Here is a 23099-nt window from a genome sequence, read left to right as displayed (position 1 = left end):
GGTGCTTGCATCGGCACAAAAATATTACTTTGGGTCCCTCTAGTGTAGTAAGAGTGAAAAAGAACCTCTGATTCTTTTTATTAGATTGAAATGCAGAAGGTTGATGGACTTCACTCAATTCGCTTCTCGTTTTAGCCTACATATATGAGATTGCAAAAAATGACACCATTCAAAACAGTCTCAGCCTTGCTTATGACCATCTATAGATTAAGACAAATGCTTTTCAGGCCTACTTAAAAAAATAAAAAAAAATCAAGTTAATTTCAGAATGGTTTAAATTATAGCCCCATAATAATTACATCCTTCCTCAGATACCTCATATTGAATAAGTGCACATTCTTACTCCAGACAGTAGATGGCGGTGAGACACCTCTGCCCTAGTTATTATCTCAAAATCAGTATGCGCAAGACTATTACTAGTTTGCTGGACTGCTAAACAGATTATGGCACTAGGCTCTCAATCGCGTGACAATAGAATGCAGTTGAAACACAATATTGGACCCTGCATAGACACAATTCAAGACAAGCTGTTTATTCTAAGCCAAGACATATGGAGGTGTCCAGAGCTTGCATATGGGGAGAAACAGTCGCACGACAGGCTCGTTCGTTTTCTCTCTGATGATAATTTATGGGTAGTTGAAAGTCACTACAAACTGCCTACCGCAGTTAGGGCGACATGGGGCCCATTTGGTGGTAAAGACGGCGACAGAGCTTTGAATGTGGGATTCCTATGCGAGTACGACGCGTTGCCAGGTATTGGCCATGCATGTGGACACAACCTTATTGCAGAAGTCGGTGTGGCTGCTGCACTAGGGCTGACTGGTGCATTAGGATTAGTAAGAGAACCAACGGACTGTCTGACTCCTCTCCGTGTAAAGGTACATTTTTCCAGCAGCGAGTGCATATATTGTGGCCTTAAAGGTGTGTCCATTTGTCCACTTACTAAATTATTGCGCATGGATAAAATGTCACCATCTGCCATTTGAATAAATGATCGATTGACCTACTGATTGATTAAATTGCCTCAGTAAACACAGCCATGTGTCATTGCCATAGGTGACAGTTCTTGGGACCCCAGCAGAAGAGGATGGAGGAGGGAAGGTTGACCTCATCCTGGCTGGGGCATTTGAAGACATGGATGTTGTCTTCATGGCTCACCCCGCTCAGCAGGATGTTGCCTTCCTACCCTGTGTATCCATTACAGAGTGAGATTCTGTTTCTGTCGTCTGTATCCAATTCCAGTTGACAACATTGTAACTTACAAACATTTAAACTCAGTTATTTGGCTAAGGTGTATGCTTCCATTTTGGTTCAATCTTGGTTCATCTATTCTCAGTGTGACAGTGAAGTACCATGGGAAGGCGTCTCATGCTGCAGCGTACCCCTGGGAGGGGGTCAATGCCCTGGATGCAGCAGTGCTGGCGTACAACAGCCTGTCAGTTCTGAGGCAGCAGTTAAAGCCAGACTGGAGACTCCATGGTAAATAATGAATGAGAGAGGCTCCTACTGTCATGTACCTGCATGCAGGGGCGCAACTTTCACTGGGGACAGGAGGTATACAGTCTGAAGTTTACATACAATTATGTTGGAGTCATTAAAACTCGTTTTTCAACCACTCCACACATTTCTTGTTAACAAACTATAGTTTGGGCAAGTAGGTTAAGACATCTACTTTGTGCGTGACACAAGTAATTTTTCCAACAATTGTTTACAGACGGATTATTTCACTTATAATTCACTGTATCACAATTCCAGTGGGTCAGAAATGTACATACACTAAGTTGACTGTGCCTTTAAACAGCTTGGAAAATTCCATAAAATGATGTCATGGCTTTAGAAGCTTCTGACAGGCTAATTGACATCATTTGAGTCAATTGGAGGTGTACCTGTGGATGTATTTCAAGGCCTACCTTCAAACTCAGTGCCTCTTTGCTTGACATCATGGGAAAATCAAAAGAAATCAGCCAAGACCTAAAAAAAACATTGTAGACCTCCACAAGTCTGGTTCATCCCTGGGAGAAATTTAAAAACACCTGAAGATACCACGTTCATCTGTACAAACAATATTACGCAAGTACAAACACCATGGGACCACGCAGCCGTCATACCGCTCAGGAAGGAGACGCGTTCTGTCTCCTAGAGATGAACGTACTTAGGTGCGAAAAGTGCAAATCAATCCCAGAACAACAGCAAAGGACCTTGTGAAGATGCTGGAGGAAACGGGTACAAAAGTATCTATATCGACAGTAAAACGAGTCCTATATCGACATAACCTGAAAGGCTGCTCAGCAAGGAAGAAGCCACTGCTCCAAAACCGCCATAAAAAATCCAGACTACGGTTTGCAACTGCACATGGGGACAAAGATTGTACTTTGTGGAGAAATGTCCTCTGGTCTGATGAAACAAAAATAGAACTGTTTGGCCATAATCACCATTGTTATGTTTAGAGGAAAAAGGGTGACGCTTGCAAGCCGAAGAACACCATCCTAACCGTGAAGCATGGGGGTGGCAGCATCATGTTGTGGGGGTGCTTTGCTGCTGGAGGGACTGGTGTGCTTCACAAAATAGATGGCATCATGAGGAAAGGAAAATTATGTGGATATATTGAAGCAACATCTCAAGACATCAGTCAGGAAGTTAAAGCTTGGTCTCAAATGGGTCTTCCAAATGGACAATGACCCCAAGCATACTTCCAAAGTTGTGGCAAAATGGCTTAAGGACAACAAAGTCAAGGTATTGGAGTGGCCATCACAAAGCCCTGACCTCAATCCTATAGAAAATGTGTGGGCAGAACTGAAAAAGTGTGTGCGAGCAAGGAGGGCCTACAAACCTGACTCAGTTACACCAGCTCTGTCAGGAGGAATGGGCCAAAATTCACCCAACTTATTGTGGGAAGCTTGTGGAAGGCTACCTGAAACGTTTGACCCAAGTTAAACAATTTAATGGCAATGCTACTAAATACTAATTGGGTGTATGTAAACTTCTGACCCACTGGGAATGTGATGAAAGAAATAAAAACTGAAATAAATCATTCTGTCTACTATTATTCTGACATTTCACATTCTTAAAGTAAAGTGGTGATCCTAACTGACCTAAGACAGGAAATTTTAACTAAGATTAAATGTCAGGAATTGTGATACATTTAAACTCAGTTATTTGGCTAAGGTGTATGTAAACTTCTGACTATATATATATATATATATATATATATATATATATATTATATATATATATATATATATACTGCTCAAAAAAATAAAGGGAACACTTAAACAACACAATGTAACTCCAAGTCAATCACACTTCTGTGAAATCAAACTGTCCACTTAGGAAGCAACACTGATTGACAATAAATTTCACATGCAGTTGTGCAAATGGAATAGACAACAGGCGGAAATTATAGGCAATTAGCAAGACGCCCCCAATAAAGGAGTGGTTCGGCAGGTGGTGACCACAGACCACTTCTCAGTTCTTATGCTTCCTGGCTGATGTTTGGTCACTTTTGAATGCTGGCGGTGCTTTCACTCTAGTGGTAGCATGAGACGGAGTCTACAACCCACACAAGTGGCTCAGGTAGTGCAGCTCATCCAGGATGGCACATCAATGCGAGCTGTGGCAAGAAGGTTTGCTGTGTCTGTCAGCATAGTGTCCAGAGCATGGAGGCGCTACCAGGAGACAGGCCAGTACATCAGGAGACGTGGAGGAGGCCGTAGGAGGGCAACAACCCAGCAGCAGGACCGCTACCTCCGCCTTTGTGCAAGGAGGAGCAGGAGAAGCACTGCCAGAGCCCTGCAAAATGACCTCCAGCAGGCCACAAATGTGCATGTGTCTGCTCAAACGGTCAGAAACAGACTCCATGAGGGTGGTATGAGGGCCCGACGTCCACAGGTGGGGGTTGTGCTTACAGCCCAACACCGAGCAGGACGTTTGGCATTTGCCAGAGAACACCAAGATTGGCAAATTCGCCACTGGCGCCATGTGCACTTCACAGATGAAAGCAGGTTCACACTGAGCACATGTGACAGACGTGACAGAGTCTGGAGACGCCGTGGAGAACGTTCTGCTGCCTGCAACATCCTCCAGCATGACCAGTTTGGCGGTGGGTCAGTCATGGTGTGGGGTGGCATTTCTTTGGGGGGCTGCACAGCCCTCCATGTGCTCGCCAGAGGTAGCCTGACTGCCATTAGGTACCGAGATGAGATCCTCAGACCCCTTGTGAGACCATTTGCTGGTGCGGTTGGCCCTAGGTTCTTCCTAATGCAAGACAATGCTAGACCTCATGTGGCTGGAGTGTGTCAGCAGTTCCTGCAAGAGGAAGGCATTGATTTTATGGACTGGCCCGCCCGTTCCCCAGACCTGAATCCAATTGAGCACATCTGGGACATCATGTTTCGCTCCATCCACCAACGCCACGTTGCACCACAGACTGTCCAGGAGTTGGCGGATGCTTTAGTCCAGGTCTGGGAGGAGATCCCTCAGGAGACCATCCACCACCTCATCAGGAGCATGCCCAGGCGTTGTAGGGAGGTCATACAGGCACGTGGAGGCCACACACACTACTGAGCCTCATTTTGACTTGTTTTAAGGACATTACATCAAAGTTGGATCAGCCTGTAGTGCGGTTTTCCACTTTCATTTTGAGTGTGACTCCAAATCCAGACCTCCATAGGTTTGATAAATTGGATTTCCATTGATTCTTTTTGTGTGATTTTGTTGTCAGCACATTCAACTATCTAAAGAAAAAAGTATTTAATAAGATTATTTCTTTCATTCAGATCTAGGATGTGTTGTTTCAGTGTTCCCTTTCATTTTTTGAGCAGTGTATATTATGTCCCCCCCCACACTTCTAAAACCAAAGTTGCGCCCCTGCCTGCATGTGTGGGCATAACCATTGAAAGTAATGTTTTGATTTAATGTGCTTTAAAAAAATATTTTGGTATTCACCTGTTGCACCTGTGCAGTTATGTATCAAGTCTTTGTGTACACCATTGATGGCTTCATATTGTAACAGCTGTTGAACAAACCACCATACCTGGCTGATTCACAGTCTCTGTGTGCACCTCTTCCTTATCAGACATAAAGGTTCAATTGGTTTCTTCTTTGTCTTCTTCCACAGGCATCATCAAACATGGTGGAGTGAAGCCTAACATCATCCCAGCCTACACCGAGCTGGAGTACTACTTGCGCACTCCACTGGTCACGGACCTGTCTGACCTCAAAGCCAAGGCAGAGGCCTGCTTCAGGTCAGCTGCCATGGCAACTGGTTGCCAAGTAAGCATGCTCAAAATATATATATATTTTTCGTTGTCCCTTGTTTACCATCAAGGTTGAGGGAAAATATGTTGGTGGGTAAATCGTGTAAGTTTATTTCTCATAGGTGGAGATAACTTATCCAAACCACACATATTCCAACATCCTTCCCAACACCACCCTTGCACAGCTCTACGAAGAGAATGGTCGAGCCTTGGGGATTGAGTTTGTGGAAGTGCAGAACAATTTCTCAGGTAGAAAAAATGAAATAATAATCATTGTAGAGCGAGTAATATTACTGGAGATGAGCACTTGTCTTCATAGTCTTGTCTATGTCTTGGCAGGTTCCACTGACTTTGGCAATGTGTCATTTGTCGTCCCCGGGATACACCCTTTCTTTTACATTGGCACCGATGCGCTGAACCATACTGAGGAGTATACTGCAGCTGCAGGTAGGATCCAGTAATAAAAACAGATGGGTACTGCTCAACTTGATTTCAGCCTATTTTAAGCTCTACAAAATAAACTGTGAATACAGAAAATGGATACAAAATGGACCCTGGTACAGACTGTTTTTCGGACCATTATGACATTATTCACATCAGTGGAGGCTGTTGAGGGGAGGACGGCTTATGAGCCATCCTCCCCTCAGCAGCCTCCACTGATTCACATGCCTATTCCATTGAACGGTCCAGGTGCAGAAAAGGCCCAGTTTTACACACTCCGGACGGCCAAGGCCCTGGCCATGACAGCTGTGGATGTGCTGTGCTGCCCTGAGCTGTTTAACAAGATGAGGGAGGAATTCTCTGAGGCCAAACTAAAGCAGGAGCAAGGACCGAAAGACAAGGACACTACTGGCTCCACACATTCATGAAAAAAACATTGATGACCTCGTGATTAACAGGAAGTATTGAAGCATAAAGCAAAGCTTCTAATGAGACACTACAGCATTGCAATTACTGTAATATGTCAATTTCCATGTCTTTACTTTGCAGTAGGCTAGTTCAAAAGGTGTTCTTCCATTTCAGATGCAATGACTTCCTCTTTCTCAGAAAACATCACATTTATTAAATATGTTTAACAATGATCACAACATAGCTTTACATAGGTGTGTTGAGTGATTATGCTCATATTGATTATACAAATAAGGGGTATTTGGAGACACGATCTCTCCTCGTAAGACAATAATATATCCATCCTGTAGCTATATATGAGGTTATCAACGAGGTTATTTATTCAAACGCATTCAAGTGCGGGTCCCGTGTGGCTCAGTTGGTAGAGCATGGTGTTTGTAACGCCAGGGTTGTGGGTTCGATTCCCACAGGGGACCAGTACGGAGAAAAAAAAATATGAAATGGATGCACTCACTACTGTAAGTCGCTCTGGATAAGAGCGTCTGCTAAATGACTAAAATGTAAGTGGAAAAATACTAAAACCTGAAACAACTAATACAGTGAATTTCCCACAATAATATACACCAAGAGACAATTTCAAAGTATCAAAATAGTGGAAAACATTCTAAGGTGATTTGTACATTTGGCTTCAAATAACCTAACCTGTTTGTTTCTTATGTATTAGTGTCACATGTAGTTGTGCTATTGATGTGAAAATTATCACAAAGTGAAATGGTTGCTTATTACCAACAAACTAGTGTTTAAAATCAGAAGCAACGATACATAACATCCAAATAGTGTGTTCATATTTTAGAACTGCAAATACGAAAATAAAAATGAAAAATATCACCTGAAATTCAGGCTTTAGAGTTGAACGGGCTAGCACTCTCCGAGGCGTCATAGTCATGCTAAGTCACTAATATATACACGTCATCTCAAGGCCCTTCACCCAGTGGGCAAGCCTTCAGATCTGAAACCTATCAATGTTGTTTTTCAGTTGCTTAGTTGTCCATTGGCCACAGTCAATATGACGCAATCCCAAAAAGTTCGAATTTAGAATTAATCGTGACCATAATTAAAAAAAACGTCTCAATGTCAAATATATAATTAACAAGGGGCTATACGTTCTATGGAAAATAATTCAAAACATTGTATTTCAAAATTTGACATTCCCAAAACATTGCAATCAAAAATAATTTTTTCAACCCCGATGCACCAGTTATCAATATTAAGTAGTCTGATGTTTGAGAAACCATATTGTAACTGAACATTTTCAGTGGATGTTTAAATAAAAATACTGCACCCAATTTTGTAATGCTTGACCCGGTGGCTCAGTGGAAATGACGATAAACCCTTAACTGTTTTCTTGAATACACATGGAAAGAGTACATATTTAAATAAGTCCATTTAAGAGGCTCGGTCAAGAAGGCAATGTTCCTTTTCCTTTTATGAGCCATATCTCAATCTCTTTCTGCGTCTTGAAAAACAGACAAAAACATGTTCTCTCTGTGGCCACTATCCCTGTTATTGGAGTCACAGTGGAGTCCTGGGTCATATTCATTAGGGCACACTCTAAAAATCGACAAGTTCAGGTAGTCCCACTCCTTCACTGTTTGAGCCAGTTCTCTGCCTATTTGGTGCTTAATGCGTATGACCATGTTGTGCTCTAACTGCAGCATGTGAGTGTGACAGGGTAGAAGGGTCCTTCCCCATTTGTGGCACAGGCCAGGCGTTAGGAGTAGATGGACCAGTAGATGATGTTGAACAGGGCGTAGGAACCAGGGAATAGGACCCGTGAGTACTTGTCTATGGCGTGGGTGTCTATCCAAATGTTCACATAGCCTGGCCTCTTTACCTGGCCCGTGAGCTGGGGATCCCCCAGAACCACCTGGGCCAACATCCTCTCCTGCCTGCCGCCGTTCTCTGGCATCCCATAGTTCCCTGCTGTGCCATAGTTCACTGTGCTGTTGACGTCCATGGTGGTGTAGCCGGAGATCTGGGGGTCGCACGTCATGTCGTCCGGGTTGCCAATGCCACAGGTACAGGGCAACTGCAAGTATGCGGAAGTAAAAGGTGAATTAACGGACAAGGCTAGAACTACAAAACTGAAGTATTTGAAGTGGCTTTAAAGACACTAATATGTCTAATATGCAAATTATTTTGCATAGGGCTTCTAAACAAGGTTGTTTGTGGCAAGAAAAGTTTTCGGGGACTCTGTGTTGAAATACTTCCTCCTGAGGCTACTTATGCAGTTTAAGCTCCGTATGCCACAACATTTGGCATATGGAGAGATATGAGCAATGTTGTGCACCAGATGTTGTCCTAAAAATAAATTAATGCAGAAAAACATTTCATGTTAATGAAATTAAACAAAATGTACCCTTTCTCTTAGCTTCCTCTCTTTCCGTTCCTGCACGGTCGAGAGGTAGTTGACCGCTGCATACTCTATGACCGAGAGGAAGACAAACACAAAACTGACCCACAGGTAGATGTCTACCGCTTTGATGTAGGACACTCTGGGCATGGAGGCGTTGACTCCAGTGATGATGGTGGACATGGTGAGCACCGTGGTGATACCTGGACAGAGTCAAAACAGAGGGTTCAGCAACATAGGTGATTTGACACCGATCTCCATTGAAATAGCTTTTTAGTCTGTCCCTTTACAGTTCATTTAAAGCCTCATTGGGGCCACAATTGAGACCAAACATCACAATCAAACACATGAGCATCAAGACTGTACTACATCTCAAATAGAAAACTGAAATATCCATTAAACCTAGAGCTAGAAACATTCTTGTCCTTCTGGCAAGGGCCTTTCCTACCCAAAGGGACCCTAGCGGGGACAGCCCTGCGGTCAATCCAGAAGGAGACCCAGGACAGCATGACCATGAGGGTGGCAGGGAAGTAGGTCTGGAGCAGGAAGAAGAAGACGTGGCGTCGTAGAGTGAAGTGGATGTACAGACGGTTGTACCAGCCTGGGAAGGAAAAAGAACACAGCTGATATTCTACGCAAATCCTGCCCCTTTCACTTGTTTCCATTCCCACAGTGCAGAGGTCTGCAACTCACGACCCGCTGGCTAAATGCGGCCCGCAAGGCAATTTAATGTGGCCCATGGTTGTCTTAGTAAATATGTGACTTCAGGGTTACCTGTACTGCTATAAAAGGCCAGCTTTGTAGTGGTGTGGAACTTCTGGATGAGGAACTGGGATAAAGATATCCTCTCGTCCGTGTTCAGTGACTCGTTGCCTTTCTTCCAGTACAGCATGAGGTCATCGTCCGTGTACGCGTCTGATGAGAGAACGTTAAAAAAAAACAATGAATACCTCACATGATTGTGATAAAACTGGATCAAATGTCATCAGAGATGTGTAGATAAATGGTGAAGTTGAGAGATGCACTCACAGCTCTCTATCTCCAGCGAGCAGGTCTGTGTGTCCAGAGGGAAGCGACTCAGGTCCATGTTGCACATGGCCGTGACTGTGATTCTGTGAGAACAAAAGTGACATCATAGCCTGACTTATGTCAATTTAACGTCTAGTTTTGATTTACATTTGGTTGAGTTTTCAACTAACGTGAATTCAATCAAAAACATCTCACCATGTCATTGGGTGAAAAAAATACGACAAAATGCCCCTACGTTGATTACTATTTGCAAAGCCAATCAGTTTTCCACATTGATTCAACGTCATGACATTGATTTTTTGGGATGAAATGATGTGGAAACAGTGTTGAGTCAACCAGTTTTTTTCCCAGTGGGATGTCACTGAAGGACTTATGTATAACATGGGTTACATGAGGTCTCTATTTGGCTGGGGAAGGGAAAGTGTTTAGAATCCATTTCAGTGTTGTCCATCTGTCTCATAAAATGGAAAATTATGTCACGCACTGTATATCTTTCAATGGACATAATTTATTCAATGGACAAAATATGTGTTAAGATAACTCATTCAAGTGTTCCAGGTTGTCCAATTCAACAACCCAGGAAGGTTGCTCGCACATGATTTAACCTTTTCCCATATGGTAACATTACATGCTTACTAAGTAGCATGTTCAATAGCTTTGTTTAGCAGTCCAACAAATCGGCCTTCTTCATATACCTTGATAAATCAGTTTGAACATGAGCTCAGCGCTAAATCCAATACTCATCAGACGACGGTCGTGTTCAGCTAGCATGAAAACGTTCGGAAACGGGGTACTATTGGAACCTGTCCAATAAGAAACGTTTGTTTTCATGTTCCGTTGCAAAACTTTTTCTATGGTGTGCCCTAATGGACACGGCCCAGTTCTCATCATTCTAATACAGGAGAGCTGAGCAGCTACCTTAGACTGTAGAGCACATTTCCGTCAGGGTGCACCCTCAGCATGACGTTGTCTGTGGTGGTGTCATGAATGAACGACCTTTTGGAGTGGACGAAGAACATGTCAGGAACCCAGATCTTCTTGGCCAGCCTGCTGTCGAAGGTCATGCTCTGGTTATTGGTGCTGGGGAAGGATAGGCGCTCGTCCTTCCAGTAGTGCCTCAGGTACAGGGTCATGGTGAAGTCCTGAAACAACACAATAGGGGCTTGTTATGGTGGTGGTGATGCCCTCTGTTGGGGGACAATCACACCTATCGATGAAGCTGGTTTTTGGATTGAATGTAGGTACAGCATGTGTTGGAGGATTCCACATAGAGATATCTGATTTGAGTGAGCTTAACTTTTTGTGCTTATGTAATATTCATGAAAGGCTTCTCTGGTTGAAACATTTTCTAGATAGTGGAATACTTTTGCAATAGTATGGGGCAAAGATTTAGCTTGGTCAAGCAGACTGACTGCTGTGCTCACGTTTCCTTTCGCTTCAAGTGAAACAGAATGTGAGCTATCGTGCTATGAGGCTTGTTTACACCATGCTAGGAAAGATTACTCTTCACTGTGTAATAAAGAGACTCAAATCCCACTCACCATATCCACTTCAGAGATTGTGTCCAGACTTTCAACCTGAACATCTACCCCAACTGGAATAGGGGGTCCTGTAATTAAATACAATTATATTAATAGAAAGTTCAGTGAGAGAGTAGATTTTCAGATTGAATTTGCTATATTTGTCCTCTTTTCAAAAAGCTATCAAAGAAATGTAATTAGAAGGGCACTACAGTTTTTCCTTCATTCATTCATGCATTGCTGTAATGGATACTCATTGATTCTACCACAGAGAACATCATGTGTCAGGTACACCACCCCGTTCACGAAAATGGTTCACTCCTGCAGACAGTGAGTCACATGGTCGTGGCGTGCTATATAAAGCAGGCAGACAGGCATCGAGGCATTCAGTTACTGTTCGATTGAACGTTAGAATGGGCAAAACGAGTGACCTAAGCGACTTTGAGCGCAGGTTCCAGTATCTCAGAAACGGCCGGCCTCCTGAGCTTTTCAAGCATGACAGTGCCTAGAGTTTACCGAGAATGGTGTGACAAACAAAACACATCCAGTCAGTGGCAGTCTTGTAGGCGAAAACATCTTGTTGATGAGAGGTTGAAGGAGAATGGCAAGAATCGTGCAAGCTAACAGGCGGTCCACAAGCAGGCAAATAATGGCGCAGTACAACAGTGGTGTGCAGAACAGCATCTTGGAACGCACAACTCGTCGACCCTTGTCACGGATGGGCTATTGCAGCAGATGACCACACCGGGTTCCATTGCTATCAGGTAAAAACAAGATGAAGCCGCTTTAGTGGGCACACGATCACCAACACTGGACAATTGAGGAGTGGAAAAACATTGCCTGGTCCGACGTCATGCTGATGACAGAGTCAGGACTTGGAGTAAGCAGCATGAGTCAATGCCCCCCCTCCTGCCTGGTGTCAACAATACAGGCTGGTGGTGTAATGGTGTGGGGAATGTTTTCCTGGCACACGTCCCTTGATACCAATTGAACAATGTTTCCATGCCCTGAAGAATTCAGGCTGTTCTGGAGGGAAAGGGGGGTCTGACTCGAAACTAGATGGGTATACCTAATAAACTGACCACTGAGTGTATTGTGACTAGGCTGTGTGGAGTATATAGTAGTTTTATTCAAATACAGTGTAGGCCTATTAATAGGCTGGATTTGCTTGTGCCATGACTGGCTATTTTTGACCTATTTTAGCCTTTACTCGCCATCATCCGCCATTGTACAGGAATACAATTAGGTCACAATGGATCAAGTTGTTGCAGCGTCAAACATCTGGAAGCTATTGAGATCTTTTATTTTTCTTCTTCCAGACAGATTTGGAGAGCTGGTGTGGCAACTTTTTTATTTATTTATGTAAAATGTTAAATTTTTACCCCTTTTTCATGGTATCCAATTACAGTCTTGTCCTCTTTGCTGCAACTCCCGTATGGACTCGGGAGAGTCAAAGGTCGAGAGCTGTGCGTCCTCCGAAACACAACCCAACTAAGCCACACTGCTTCTTGACACAATGGCCACTTAACCCGGAAGCCAGCCGCACCAATGTGTCGGAGGAAACACCGTGCACCTGGCGACCATGTCAGCGTGCACTGCACGCCAAAGGAATCGCTAGTGTGCGATGGGACAAGGACATCCCTGCCAGCCAAGCCCTCCCCTAATCCGGATGACCCTGGGCCAATTGTGCACCGCCCCATGGGTCTCCCGGTCACGGCCGGCTGTGACAGAGCCTGGACTTGAACCCAGAATCTCTAGTAGCACAGCTAGCACTGCAATGCAGTGCCTTAGACCACGGCGCCACTCGGGAGGCCCAATAGCAGACATTTTAAAGGAGGATCATTCATAGTGTGATGTTTTTATCACTCAGATTACTCTTTACAGTCTGTTATTGTTTATTTTATATATATTCATAAAACACATAAAACAAAATATATTTGGCCATTGTTCTGTTCAAAAATATGACATTCATTTTCAGCAACCCACATGTTGCTTGATCCATGGGCTTGTGTGAAACACATTTTGTCATTTGTCCTAGATCATTGATGTATCTCTGACCTGAGATGGCCGTCCTCAAGGTATTATGGATTCCAAACATGTAAATAGCTCAAAAAGAACATGTTACTTTAACATGAGAACCCATTAAGCCTCTCACTAATACAATAGATCCCACATGCAGGGCCTTTAATCCCACAACAGCAAATCCCTGTACGTTGACCATGAAACCAAAAACACTCTGTCAACATCCCTGTTAAAAGAAAGAGTACTAGCATGCCAATGTACAGCTTGTCATGTTGCTGGTGTCATAAGGGCTTTTGGAGGCCTGAGCTGATAAGACCATTGGATAGATTGGACGACCCCGTTTAAAGGGAAGAAATTATGCTCTAAGCAACAATAAAAAACAACAAAAAAGCAACTACAACAACAACTAAAAGGAGCGAATAAAGTATTTGTACATTGCCCTCAAAGTAATTTGTGCATCACTGCTGTTGCACATTACGTACATTGATGAAGTGCTCCTTCAAATCTTATGTGGAGCATGTTTTTCACATAGGATTGAAGTTGGAAGTTTACATACACTCAGGTTGGAGTCATTAAAACTCGTTTTTCAACCACTTCACACATTTCTTGTTAACAAACTATAGTTCTGGCAAGCTGGTTAGGACATCTACTTTGTGCGTGAAACAAGTAATTTTTCCAACAATTGTTTACAGACAGATTATTTCACTTATAATTCACTGTATCACAATTCCAGTGGGTCAGAAGTTTACATGCACTAAGTTGACTGTGCCTTTAACAGCTTGGAAAATACCAAAAAATGATGTCATGGCTTTAGAAGGTTCTGATAGGCTAATTAACATCATTTGAGTCAATTGGAGGTATACCTGTGGATGTATTTCAAGGCCTACCTTCAAACTCAGTGCCTCTTTGCTTGACGTCATGGGAAAATCAAAGAAATAAGGCAAGACCTCAGAAAAAAATGTGTAGACCTCCACAAGTCTGGTTCATCATTGGGAGCAATTTCAAATGCCTGAAGGTACCACGTTAATCTGTACAAACAATAGTACGCAAGTATAAACACCATGGGACCACGCAGCCGTCATACCGCTCAGGAAGGAGACGCGTTCTGTCTCCTAGAGATGAACGTACTTTGGTGTGAAAAGTGCAAATCAATCCCAGAACAACAGCAAAGGATCTTGTGAAGATGCTGGAGGAAACAGCTACAAAAGTATCTATATCCACAGCAAAACAAGTCCTATATCAACACAACCTGAAAGGCTGCTCAGCAAGGAAGAAGCCACTGCTCCAAAACCAACATAAAAAAGCCAGACTACGGTTTGAAACTGCACATGGGGACAAAGATTGTACTTTTTGGAGAAATGTCCTCTGGTCTGATGAAATAAAAATAGAACTGTTTGGCCATAATGACCATCGTTATGTTTGGAGGAAAAAGGGGGAGGCTTGCAAGCCTGAAGAACACCATCCCAACCGTGAAACACGGGGGTGGCAGCATCATGTTGTGGGGGTTCTTTGCTGCAGGAGGGACTGGTGCACTTCACAAAATAGATGGCATCATGAAGAAAGGAAAATTATGTGGATATATTGAAGCAACATCTCAAGACATCAGTCAGGAAGTTAAAGCTTGGTCGCAAATGGGTCTTCCAAATGGACAATGACCCCAAGCATACTTCCAAAGTTGTGGCAAAATGGCTTAAGGACAACAAAGTCAAGGTATTGGAGTGGCCATCACAAAGCCCTGACCTCAATCCTATAGAAGATTTGTGGGCAGAACTGAAAAAGTGTGTGCGAGCAAGGAGGCCCACAAACATGACTCAGTTACACCAGCTCTGTCAGGAAGATTGGGCCAAAATTCACCCAACTTATTGTGGGAAGCTTGTGGAAGACTACCCGAAACGTTTGACCGAATTTAAACAATTTAAAGGTAATGCTACTAAATACTAATTGAGTGTATGTAAACTTCTGACCCACTGGGAATGTGATGAAAGAAATAAAAACTGAAATAAATCATTCTGTCTACTATTATTCTGACATTTCACATTCTTAAAATAAAGTGGTGATCCTAACTGGCCTAAGACAGGGAATTTTTACTAGGATTAAATGTTAGGAATTGTGAAAAACTGAGTTTAAATGTATTTGGCTAAGGTGTATGTAAACTTCCGACTTCAACTGTGCTAAACCTGATGATTTCACTAGGTAGAAATATACAAATTACATGACTCCTGTAAAGTCTTACCTCCAAATGCTGGTCTCATGGTAAAATCATGGTCATCTATTCTTAGGAGCTGCTCAGATTTTGTCATGGGAGATTTTGTCATGTCTGAACTTCGCTTTAGCATTGGTCTGTAGATAGGAAAATTGGTTATTTTATAGGGTTAGGCTATGAGATTATCTCTTTTTTCAATGGGCAAAGACATGTTTTACACTGTCAAGTAGGGTATCAAATTACAATATCAGCTTTACTGTATTTACAATCTCAATAGTATTGATAACACCTTTCATGTTATGCTATGAGTTTGCAACCCACTTTTTCAGATCAGTGTTTTGTACAATGACAATGAACTCTAACCTTTCAGACTTGCTATGAGTTCCTCCATCCATTCTTGACGTTTGTCTCCTGGATCTGTTGATGGAAAAATCACAAGATGTTTGTTGTTTTTAGGAAAGAAATAGTGGCATTCACCTGGGCATAATGAAAAGAACACAAAATGATTGCAAACAACTTCTGGTCAAAATGTCAAGATGAATTCTAGTATAGGTGGTAGAAACAGAAGAAGTGACAAAGGACCATAGAAGTGTAGTAACCTTGTAATGACCTATAATCTTGCTGAAGACCATTGTATGACAGTATTGTGAGGCTGAAATACAAAGGAAGTTTTGTGCAGCAACGACAACAAATAAATAATTCAAAGCAAAAAACTACAAAGGCTTAGACTACATTGAACTACGAACGTATTGGGACAGTGACACATTTTGTGTTGTTTTGAGTCTGTACTCCAGCACTTTGGATTTGAAATGATACACTGACTATGAGGTTAAAGTGCAGACTGTCAGTTTTAATTTGAGGGCATTGTCATCCATATCGGGTGAACTGTTTAGAAGTTGTACATACAGCAGTAACCCCCATTTTAGGGGATCAAAAGTATTGGGATAAAAGTTTAGTATTTGGTTTCATATTACTAGCACGCAATGATTACATCGACCTTGTGACTCTACAAATTATGGTAGCATCCATATTAATCTCGAAGTGTTTAGAAACGTATTTTATTCTTATTTACAATAAAAGGGACTCCAAAATAACACAATACTTTATTTGCCATTCATTTCTATTGGACAAAAAATATTCTGAAACACAACCAAAACAAACAGAAAATGCATCCAACATTTTTTTGTAGCGTCACAAGATTGATGCAGTCATTGCGTGCTAGGAATATGGGACCAAATACTAAACTTTTGACTACTTTAATACACCTATAAGTGAATTTGTCCCAATACTTTTGGTCCCCTAAAATGGGGGGACTACAGTAAGTGCAAAAAGGGCTGTAATTTCTAAACGGTTTACCTGATATTGATGAAAATACCCTCAAATTAAAGCTGACAGTATGCACTTTAACCTCGCAGTCATTGTATCCTTCCAAATCCAACATGCTGGAGTACAGAGCCAAAACAAACAAAAAATGTCACTGTCCCAATACTTTTCTAGCTCACTTTATATCATGTTTTCTTATACAGCTAAACAAACAAAAATGTCTCTTTTACTCTCAACTTGGCTCAAGGAGATAGATCAGGCTGATTCATTGCCATTTTTATCCCAAAAGACATGAAGGGCATGAAGGCATTCAGAGAAACACTATTTCAAGAGAACGCACTCATCTCTTGACAACGCTCAAAGAGATCCTACATCTGAATGAATTGTCTCTTTGATTGCATTATCCCAGTCAGGGCATAAACATTTGAAACAGAATACAAAAATAGATTTCCCCCTAAAACCCTAAACTGGATTAATGGGTAGCCTAGAGGCATGAGTGCATGTGGTGACATGCCCCACAGGCGTGCATGGAGAGAGAACAGCCGACAGCGATATTATCTACCGTGACAATCAGAGAGAGAGAGCTATTGGGTGCTAACTGCTGTGGGCTGATGGGTAATGGATGCTATTCCTCTCTGTACGCCCCAGCAGCTAATCCGCTTGGCAGAATCCCCTCCACGAACCGGAGACTAGAACAGTCTGTCAGTGTGTGTGTATTCATGTGTGTGTGTGTACGACTGAATGTGTTTGTCTGTGAGTCTCTGTCTGTCTGTCTGTCTGTCTGTCTGTCTGTCTGTCTGTCTGTCTGTCTGTCTGTCTGTCTGTCTGTCTGTCTGTCTGTCTGTCTGTCTGTCTGTCTGTCTGTCTGTCTGTCTGTCTGTCTGTCTGTCTGTCTGTCTGTCTGTCTGTCTGCAGAACACTGCCTTTGGGCTTCCTATAGTTCTGCTGCTGCTATACAGCTGCCTGCCTTTTCTGGACAGACGGAGTCAACAACATGATCATTAATCGACTCCTGTTAAGTGCACATAAGAAGTGCAAACTCAGTTAAAAGTGCATCGCAGTTCACAGATCCCAATTGAAAATTGCTCTGTCCAGAAATAGGTTTGCTCAAGTTTTGTGGATTGGATCCACGGCAAGCCAACAAGCCATTGCATTTCTCAGAATCGGATTGTACTATTGATTATTGTTGTTATTTGGTGCCATTCAAGAGGACAGAGAATGTTTTTCATGACCTTTGGAGAAACACCTTCGGGGTGAGAAGTCAGGGTTAGTTAGTATACCTTCAGTGTCTGTTAAACTTAGCTAAGCTGGTCTGATAGTGTTTTTGTTGTACTCTGTTCACTTGTTTTTATAGAGAGAAAATAACACATGTTCAAGTCTAAGCCATGTATGTACAGTTTATAGGTCTGGTTCAAGTTATGTGTCACTAACATTTGGTATCACCCACACCAATATAGGCTACTATGTTTCAATTGCAAAAAATGTGTGGCATCTATGACCATACAATTCATCATTTCCAGTCTACATGAGAGAGAAATTGGTGATCTACAACAATATTTGAAGAGTCATTTCCAAACGCTATTTATCAACTGGGTGGTTCAAGCCATGAATGCTGATTGGCTGACAGCTGTGGTATGTAAGTATACCACAGGTGTGATAAAACATTTACTTTTACTGATCTAATTACATTGGTAACCAGTTTATAATAGCAATAAGGCACCTCGAGGGTTTGTCTTTAGCCATGTTATATTGGCCATATACCACACCCCCTCGGGCCTTATTGCCTAAATTATCTGTACATATTCAGAAATGTTGATAAATTAGCTTTTATTGTTTAAATAAATGATGAAAGCGATCGGTGCGTTTTTTTCACAATCTTATCATGGCATGGGGTTGTTTAATGACAGACATGTATTTGTTTAATATGTATCACTTGATGGTTTCATTTCAAGAAGACAAATAATCATTTTTCTTTTGCAAAATCCCTTGCAAAATTATTCATACCCCTTGGATTTCTTCACATTTAATTATGTTACAAAGTGGGATAAACATGTATTTGTAATTTTTTTTGTCAACGATGTACTCAAAATACTTTAATATCAAAGTGGAAGATTAAAAAAAAAATATATGAATAAAAATGTGATTAATAAAATATAGTAAATGCATACGTTTTCAGCCGCTTTGTTCAGGCAAGCCTAAATTAGTTCAGGAATCAAATTTGGCTTAACAAATCACATAATAAGTTACATGTAATCACTCTGTATGAAATAATGGGGGTTGACATTATTTTCTTATGACTAACCCTTCCTTGGTCCCCCATACAGTACATACAGCATCTGTAAGGTCCCTCAGTCAAGTATTGAATTTTAAGCATCGATTCAACTACAAATCCAGTGAGCTTTTCGAAAGCCTCATAAAGAAGGGTAGTGATTGGTAGATGGGTAACAATAACAAATCAGGCATTAAATGTATCTTTAACATGCATGGTCAAGTTAATAATTATGTATTAAACCACCCAGACACATCAAAGATACTGTTGTCCTTCTGAACTGAGCTGCTGGACAGTAATTAAACTGCTCAGGGATGTTACCATGAGGCCATTGGTAATTTTAAAACAGTTTCATAGTTGAATGGCTGTGATGGGAGAAAACTGAGAATGGCTCAACAACATACAGTAGTAGTGATTCCACAATAATGACTTATATAACAGAGTGAAAAGAAGAATACAAATATAGAGAATAAAAATATTCCAAAACATACGTAACAAGGCACTAAAGTAATACTGCAACAACAAAAAAACACGGCAAAGAAATACACTGTTTTACGTTTGAGGCAAATCCAACAGAAAACATCACTGAGTAACTGCCTCCTTAATTTCAAGCATGGTGGTGGCTGCATCATGATATGGGTATGCTTGACATCGGAAAATACTGGGGAGTTTTTCAGGATAAAAAGAAACGGGATGGAGCTAAGCACAGGGAAAATCCGTGAGGAAAACCTGCTTCAGTCTGCTTTAGACCAGACACTGAGAAAGGAATTCACCTTTCAGCAGGACAATAACCTACAACACAAAGCCAAATCTACACTGGAGTTGCTAACCAAGAAGACAATGAGTGTTCATGAGTGGCCAAGTTATAGTTTTGACTTAAATATGCTTGAAAATGTATGGCAAGACTTGAAAATTGCTGTCTAGCCATGATCCCCAACATCTTGACAGAGCAGGCCTTGAAGAATTACGAAAACAATGATGGGCTAATATTGCACAATCCAGGTGTGTAAGGCTCTTAGAGACGTACCCAAGAAGACTCACAGCTGTAATCGCTGCCAAAGGTGTTTCTAATATGTAACATGTTTAATCCACCATAAAAGACAGAACAAATATTACAACAAATATTATGGTTAAACTCAAATATACTAGTTGATAAAAAAAAAATTGGAGTGGGACTCAGGGAGCTGAATACTTATGCAGCGACTATATTTTAGTTACTTCATTTCTCTTCATCTTTAATTATTATATTTTTTTAACCTTCCACTTTGACATTACAAAGTATTTTGTGTAGATTGTTGACCAAAAAAAATGACATTTACATTCATTTGAATACCAAATTGAATGAAAAATCTGAGAACAGTGATATTTTTACACACATGAAGGTACCCATAAGCAATCATTTCTGATGAAAAAAAAACTAATGTGAAGAATTGGTGGATATAGCATTTTGGAAATAAACTCTTCATTTGTATAACTTTGAAATAAAGAACTTGACATTTTCCCTGAAACATATAATTGTGTTTCAATATTGTAACACAATGTTTTTTTCCTTTAAATTTAAAACATGGTTGTCCTGTAAAAGTATGCATTGCCTAATGCCTATTGATAGACTATATCTCTTGTGAGAAGTCAAACTCTATAACAGGGATCATCAAGTAGTTCAGCTGCGGGATGATTTTTTCTTGAACGGATGGTGCTGGAACATAATTACATATCATTTGTAGACAGCAAATTGACCGCAAGAAGCCCAAAGAGATATAACAAAAAATTATCATTTAAAACTTTGCTTACATTTATTTGTATACAATCACATATATCTCTCTAATATGCGTGGGATTACATTGGAACAGAGTTCCAAAATTAAAATCACTTGGAGTTGATTTACTGGTGTTTGAACAGTTTTTTGATGTACAACAATTAAAACATGTAAATACAAAAACTTGGGGTGCCAAATAAAATCACCCACGGGCCGCCAGTCGGGGAACCCTACTCTATAATAAACCACTGATATATATTTATAAACCATCTGTAAGATTGGTCTAATGGTGAAAAGATTTCTAGCTGCTGTTTTCAGATCAGACCTAAAAATAGCTCAAAGGGCCATGATCACATGAGAGTGATACTGCCTAAAGGAGACATGGTTTTGTGGGATTATGATATGAAAGGGCCTTTGGAATACATTAAGTGGGTATAAATCACTCAAAGCTGATAAAGGCACCCTGCACTTTGGATAGGAAAAATCCTTATCATCTTTACCAGAGATGAACGGGTGCACTGTTCTGTACTTGTCATTGTAATGTAGGATTCAGCTATCACGTTTAAGGAATATTTCATATTTTGCATGCTGTGGTATTTGTTATGGTATTTGCGGGTAACAATTAATCCATCACTCCCGCATAATTAGTTATGTTTGTTGTTAAGTGTATGCATTTCATACAAAGTATTCGTTGAGCCTAGCCTAGTCCTAGATCTGTTAGTGCTGTCTTGCCACCAGCTATGGTTGTTGACATGCCAAAAATAGGTGACTAAACACCACAATACAGCACAAACAGATCTATGACTAGGCTAGGTTGAGCTAGGGCTCCATAAACATGTATCATAAGCTGATGAGAATTACATACATTATATCTGCCAATAGTGCCACATCCAGCACACCATGGAGCAACAGCCAAAACATCCACCAATAGAACATAAATAGATACCGGAATATAGGTGCCCTCTCTTAATCCCCTTTCTGAATAAATCTGAATTCACCTGGTGGGGTAAGGAAACAGGTGAGGAAAACAGAACAGGTGACACATTATTATCACCAAGTGGACCTCACCCAGGCACTCAGCACCAATCAAATATGTGTCAGTTGGTAGAGCATGGCGCTTGCAATGCGAGGATTGTGGGTTCGATTCCTGGGACCACCCATAAGTAAAAATGTTTGCACGCTTGACTATACATGGTTTTGGATGAAAGCGTCTGCTAAATGGCTTATTATTAATACTATTAAATGAAATCACTTTTTAAAAAAAATACAGATTCACATTTTAACCCATGCCCAGATCTAAAATGTGAATCAAATTATACATTTCATGCCATTTTAAAATGTATTTTATGTATAGATGTCAGGATGTAAGGTGCATTTACCTGCTTTGTTTGTAGGTCTCTAGCTTTTGGCCTCTTTGATGAGCTGATCTCCCAGCAACCCCCATGAGGCAGACGCAGAACAGCACAAACACAGTATCCACTTGCATGGTGCACATACCACCGCGGACCCCTCAAATTCCAGTCAAATTCCACACCCCAATAGGGATAAAACCTCTCTGCGTGGGTCCTGGGACATTGTCTTCAGCAGAACAGCTTCGGGCCGGGTAAGAAGCAGCAGCTCTGGCCTGACCAACAAAACATCCCACGGTGCTTAATCTCCACAGTGGAGAAAAGCAATTTTGACTAAACCTATAAATCCTTGAGCGTCAGATTGCACAGATTAGATCCCTCCAGTGGCGGATGTGGCTCACTCGCTCTGCTGCTCTACTCTACTCTGCTCTGTACCGCCCAGACCAATTCTCATAATGATGCGGCGTGCTCGTTTGGGAGGTCAATGGCGGGAGATATTGTAGCTACAGGATCTGGATCGCACAGTCAGACACAGAGTCCTTGATGTGGAAGGCTGTTAAATCCCTCAGCTGCGTGTTTATCAGTGCTATTCAACGTGTCTCCCGAGGCTATTTTGCTAAGACGTCTTCGAAAGGCTGCAAGAGTATGCTGCTAAAATATGGCTTCAGCCTGAGTTTTGCTAACATAGTTATGTGGGATTAGCCTACATACACTCTCTAAAGAGATTGGTGTCTATTGGATGAGCCTAACCTATTTAAACAAATAGTTCATTAATATAGAAATGAATCATATTCATCAATGAAGAGTATACCAGCATAGGCTGTCATTCATTATTTTAGGAAGTCAGCTCTGTTTATGAGTAGTTATTTTGATAATCCACATAAACTCAGCAAAAAAAGAAACGTCCTCTCACTGTCAACTGCGTTTATTTTCAGCAAACTTAACATGTGTATATTATCGTGTGACCATAACAAGATTCAACAACTGAGACATAAACTGAACAAGTTCCACAGACATGTGACTAACAGAAATTGAATAATGTCTCCCTGAACAAAGGGGGGGTCAAAATCAAAAGTAACAGTCAGTATCTGGTGTGACCACCAGCTGCATT

At 41.4% G+C, this 23099-nt stretch overlaps 2 protein-coding genes and 1 non-coding gene across 3 annotated transcripts; 2 read left to right on the top strand and 1 right to left on the bottom strand.

Moving 5' to 3' along the window:
• Nucleotides 1-414: 414 nt before the first annotated feature.
• LOC106610685 (xaa-Arg dipeptidase) lies at nucleotides 415-7848 on the top strand. Its single transcript, XM_014210153.3, has 7 exons — nucleotides 415-878; nucleotides 1057-1205; nucleotides 1337-1479; nucleotides 5117-5271; nucleotides 5378-5504; nucleotides 5595-5702; nucleotides 5946-7848. Exons 1-7 carry the CDS (start codon nucleotides 444-446, stop codon nucleotides 6122-6124), a joined length of 1296 nt encoding a protein of 431 aa, XP_014065628.2. The 5' UTR covers nucleotides 415-443; the 3' UTR covers nucleotides 6125-7848.
• On the top strand, nucleotides 6506-6581 carry trnat-ugu (transfer RNA threonine (anticodon UGU)). Its single transcript has one exon. It is a non-coding gene; the product is annotated as a tRNA-Thr (tRNA).
• Nucleotides 7849-7871: 23 nt separating the features above from the next.
• LOC106610684 (gamma-aminobutyric acid receptor subunit rho-1) lies at nucleotides 7872-22626 on the bottom strand. The gene is made up of 10 exons (XM_014210149.3): nucleotides 22019-22626; nucleotides 15655-15708; nucleotides 15322-15428; nucleotides 11088-11155; nucleotides 10465-10688; nucleotides 9547-9629; nucleotides 9292-9432; nucleotides 8966-9118; nucleotides 8524-8720; nucleotides 7872-8193 (listed from the first exon to the last, which is right to left on the bottom strand). Exons 1-10 carry the CDS (start codon nucleotides 22132-22134, stop codon nucleotides 7876-7878), a joined length of 1461 nt encoding a protein of 486 aa, XP_014065624.1. The 5' UTR covers nucleotides 22135-22626; the 3' UTR covers nucleotides 7872-7875.
• Nucleotides 22627-23099: the final 473 nt, after the last annotated feature.

The sequence above is a fragment of the Salmo salar genome, chromosome 09 (genome assembly GCF_965601325.2).
Source record: "Salmo salar chromosome 09, fSalSal1, whole genome shotgun sequence".
NCBI classification, from domain to species: domain Eukaryota; kingdom Metazoa; phylum Chordata; class Actinopteri; order Salmoniformes; family Salmonidae; genus Salmo; species Salmo salar.
Note: the sequence above shows the minus strand (reverse complement) of the source record. Positions and strands in the feature narration are given on the sequence as shown.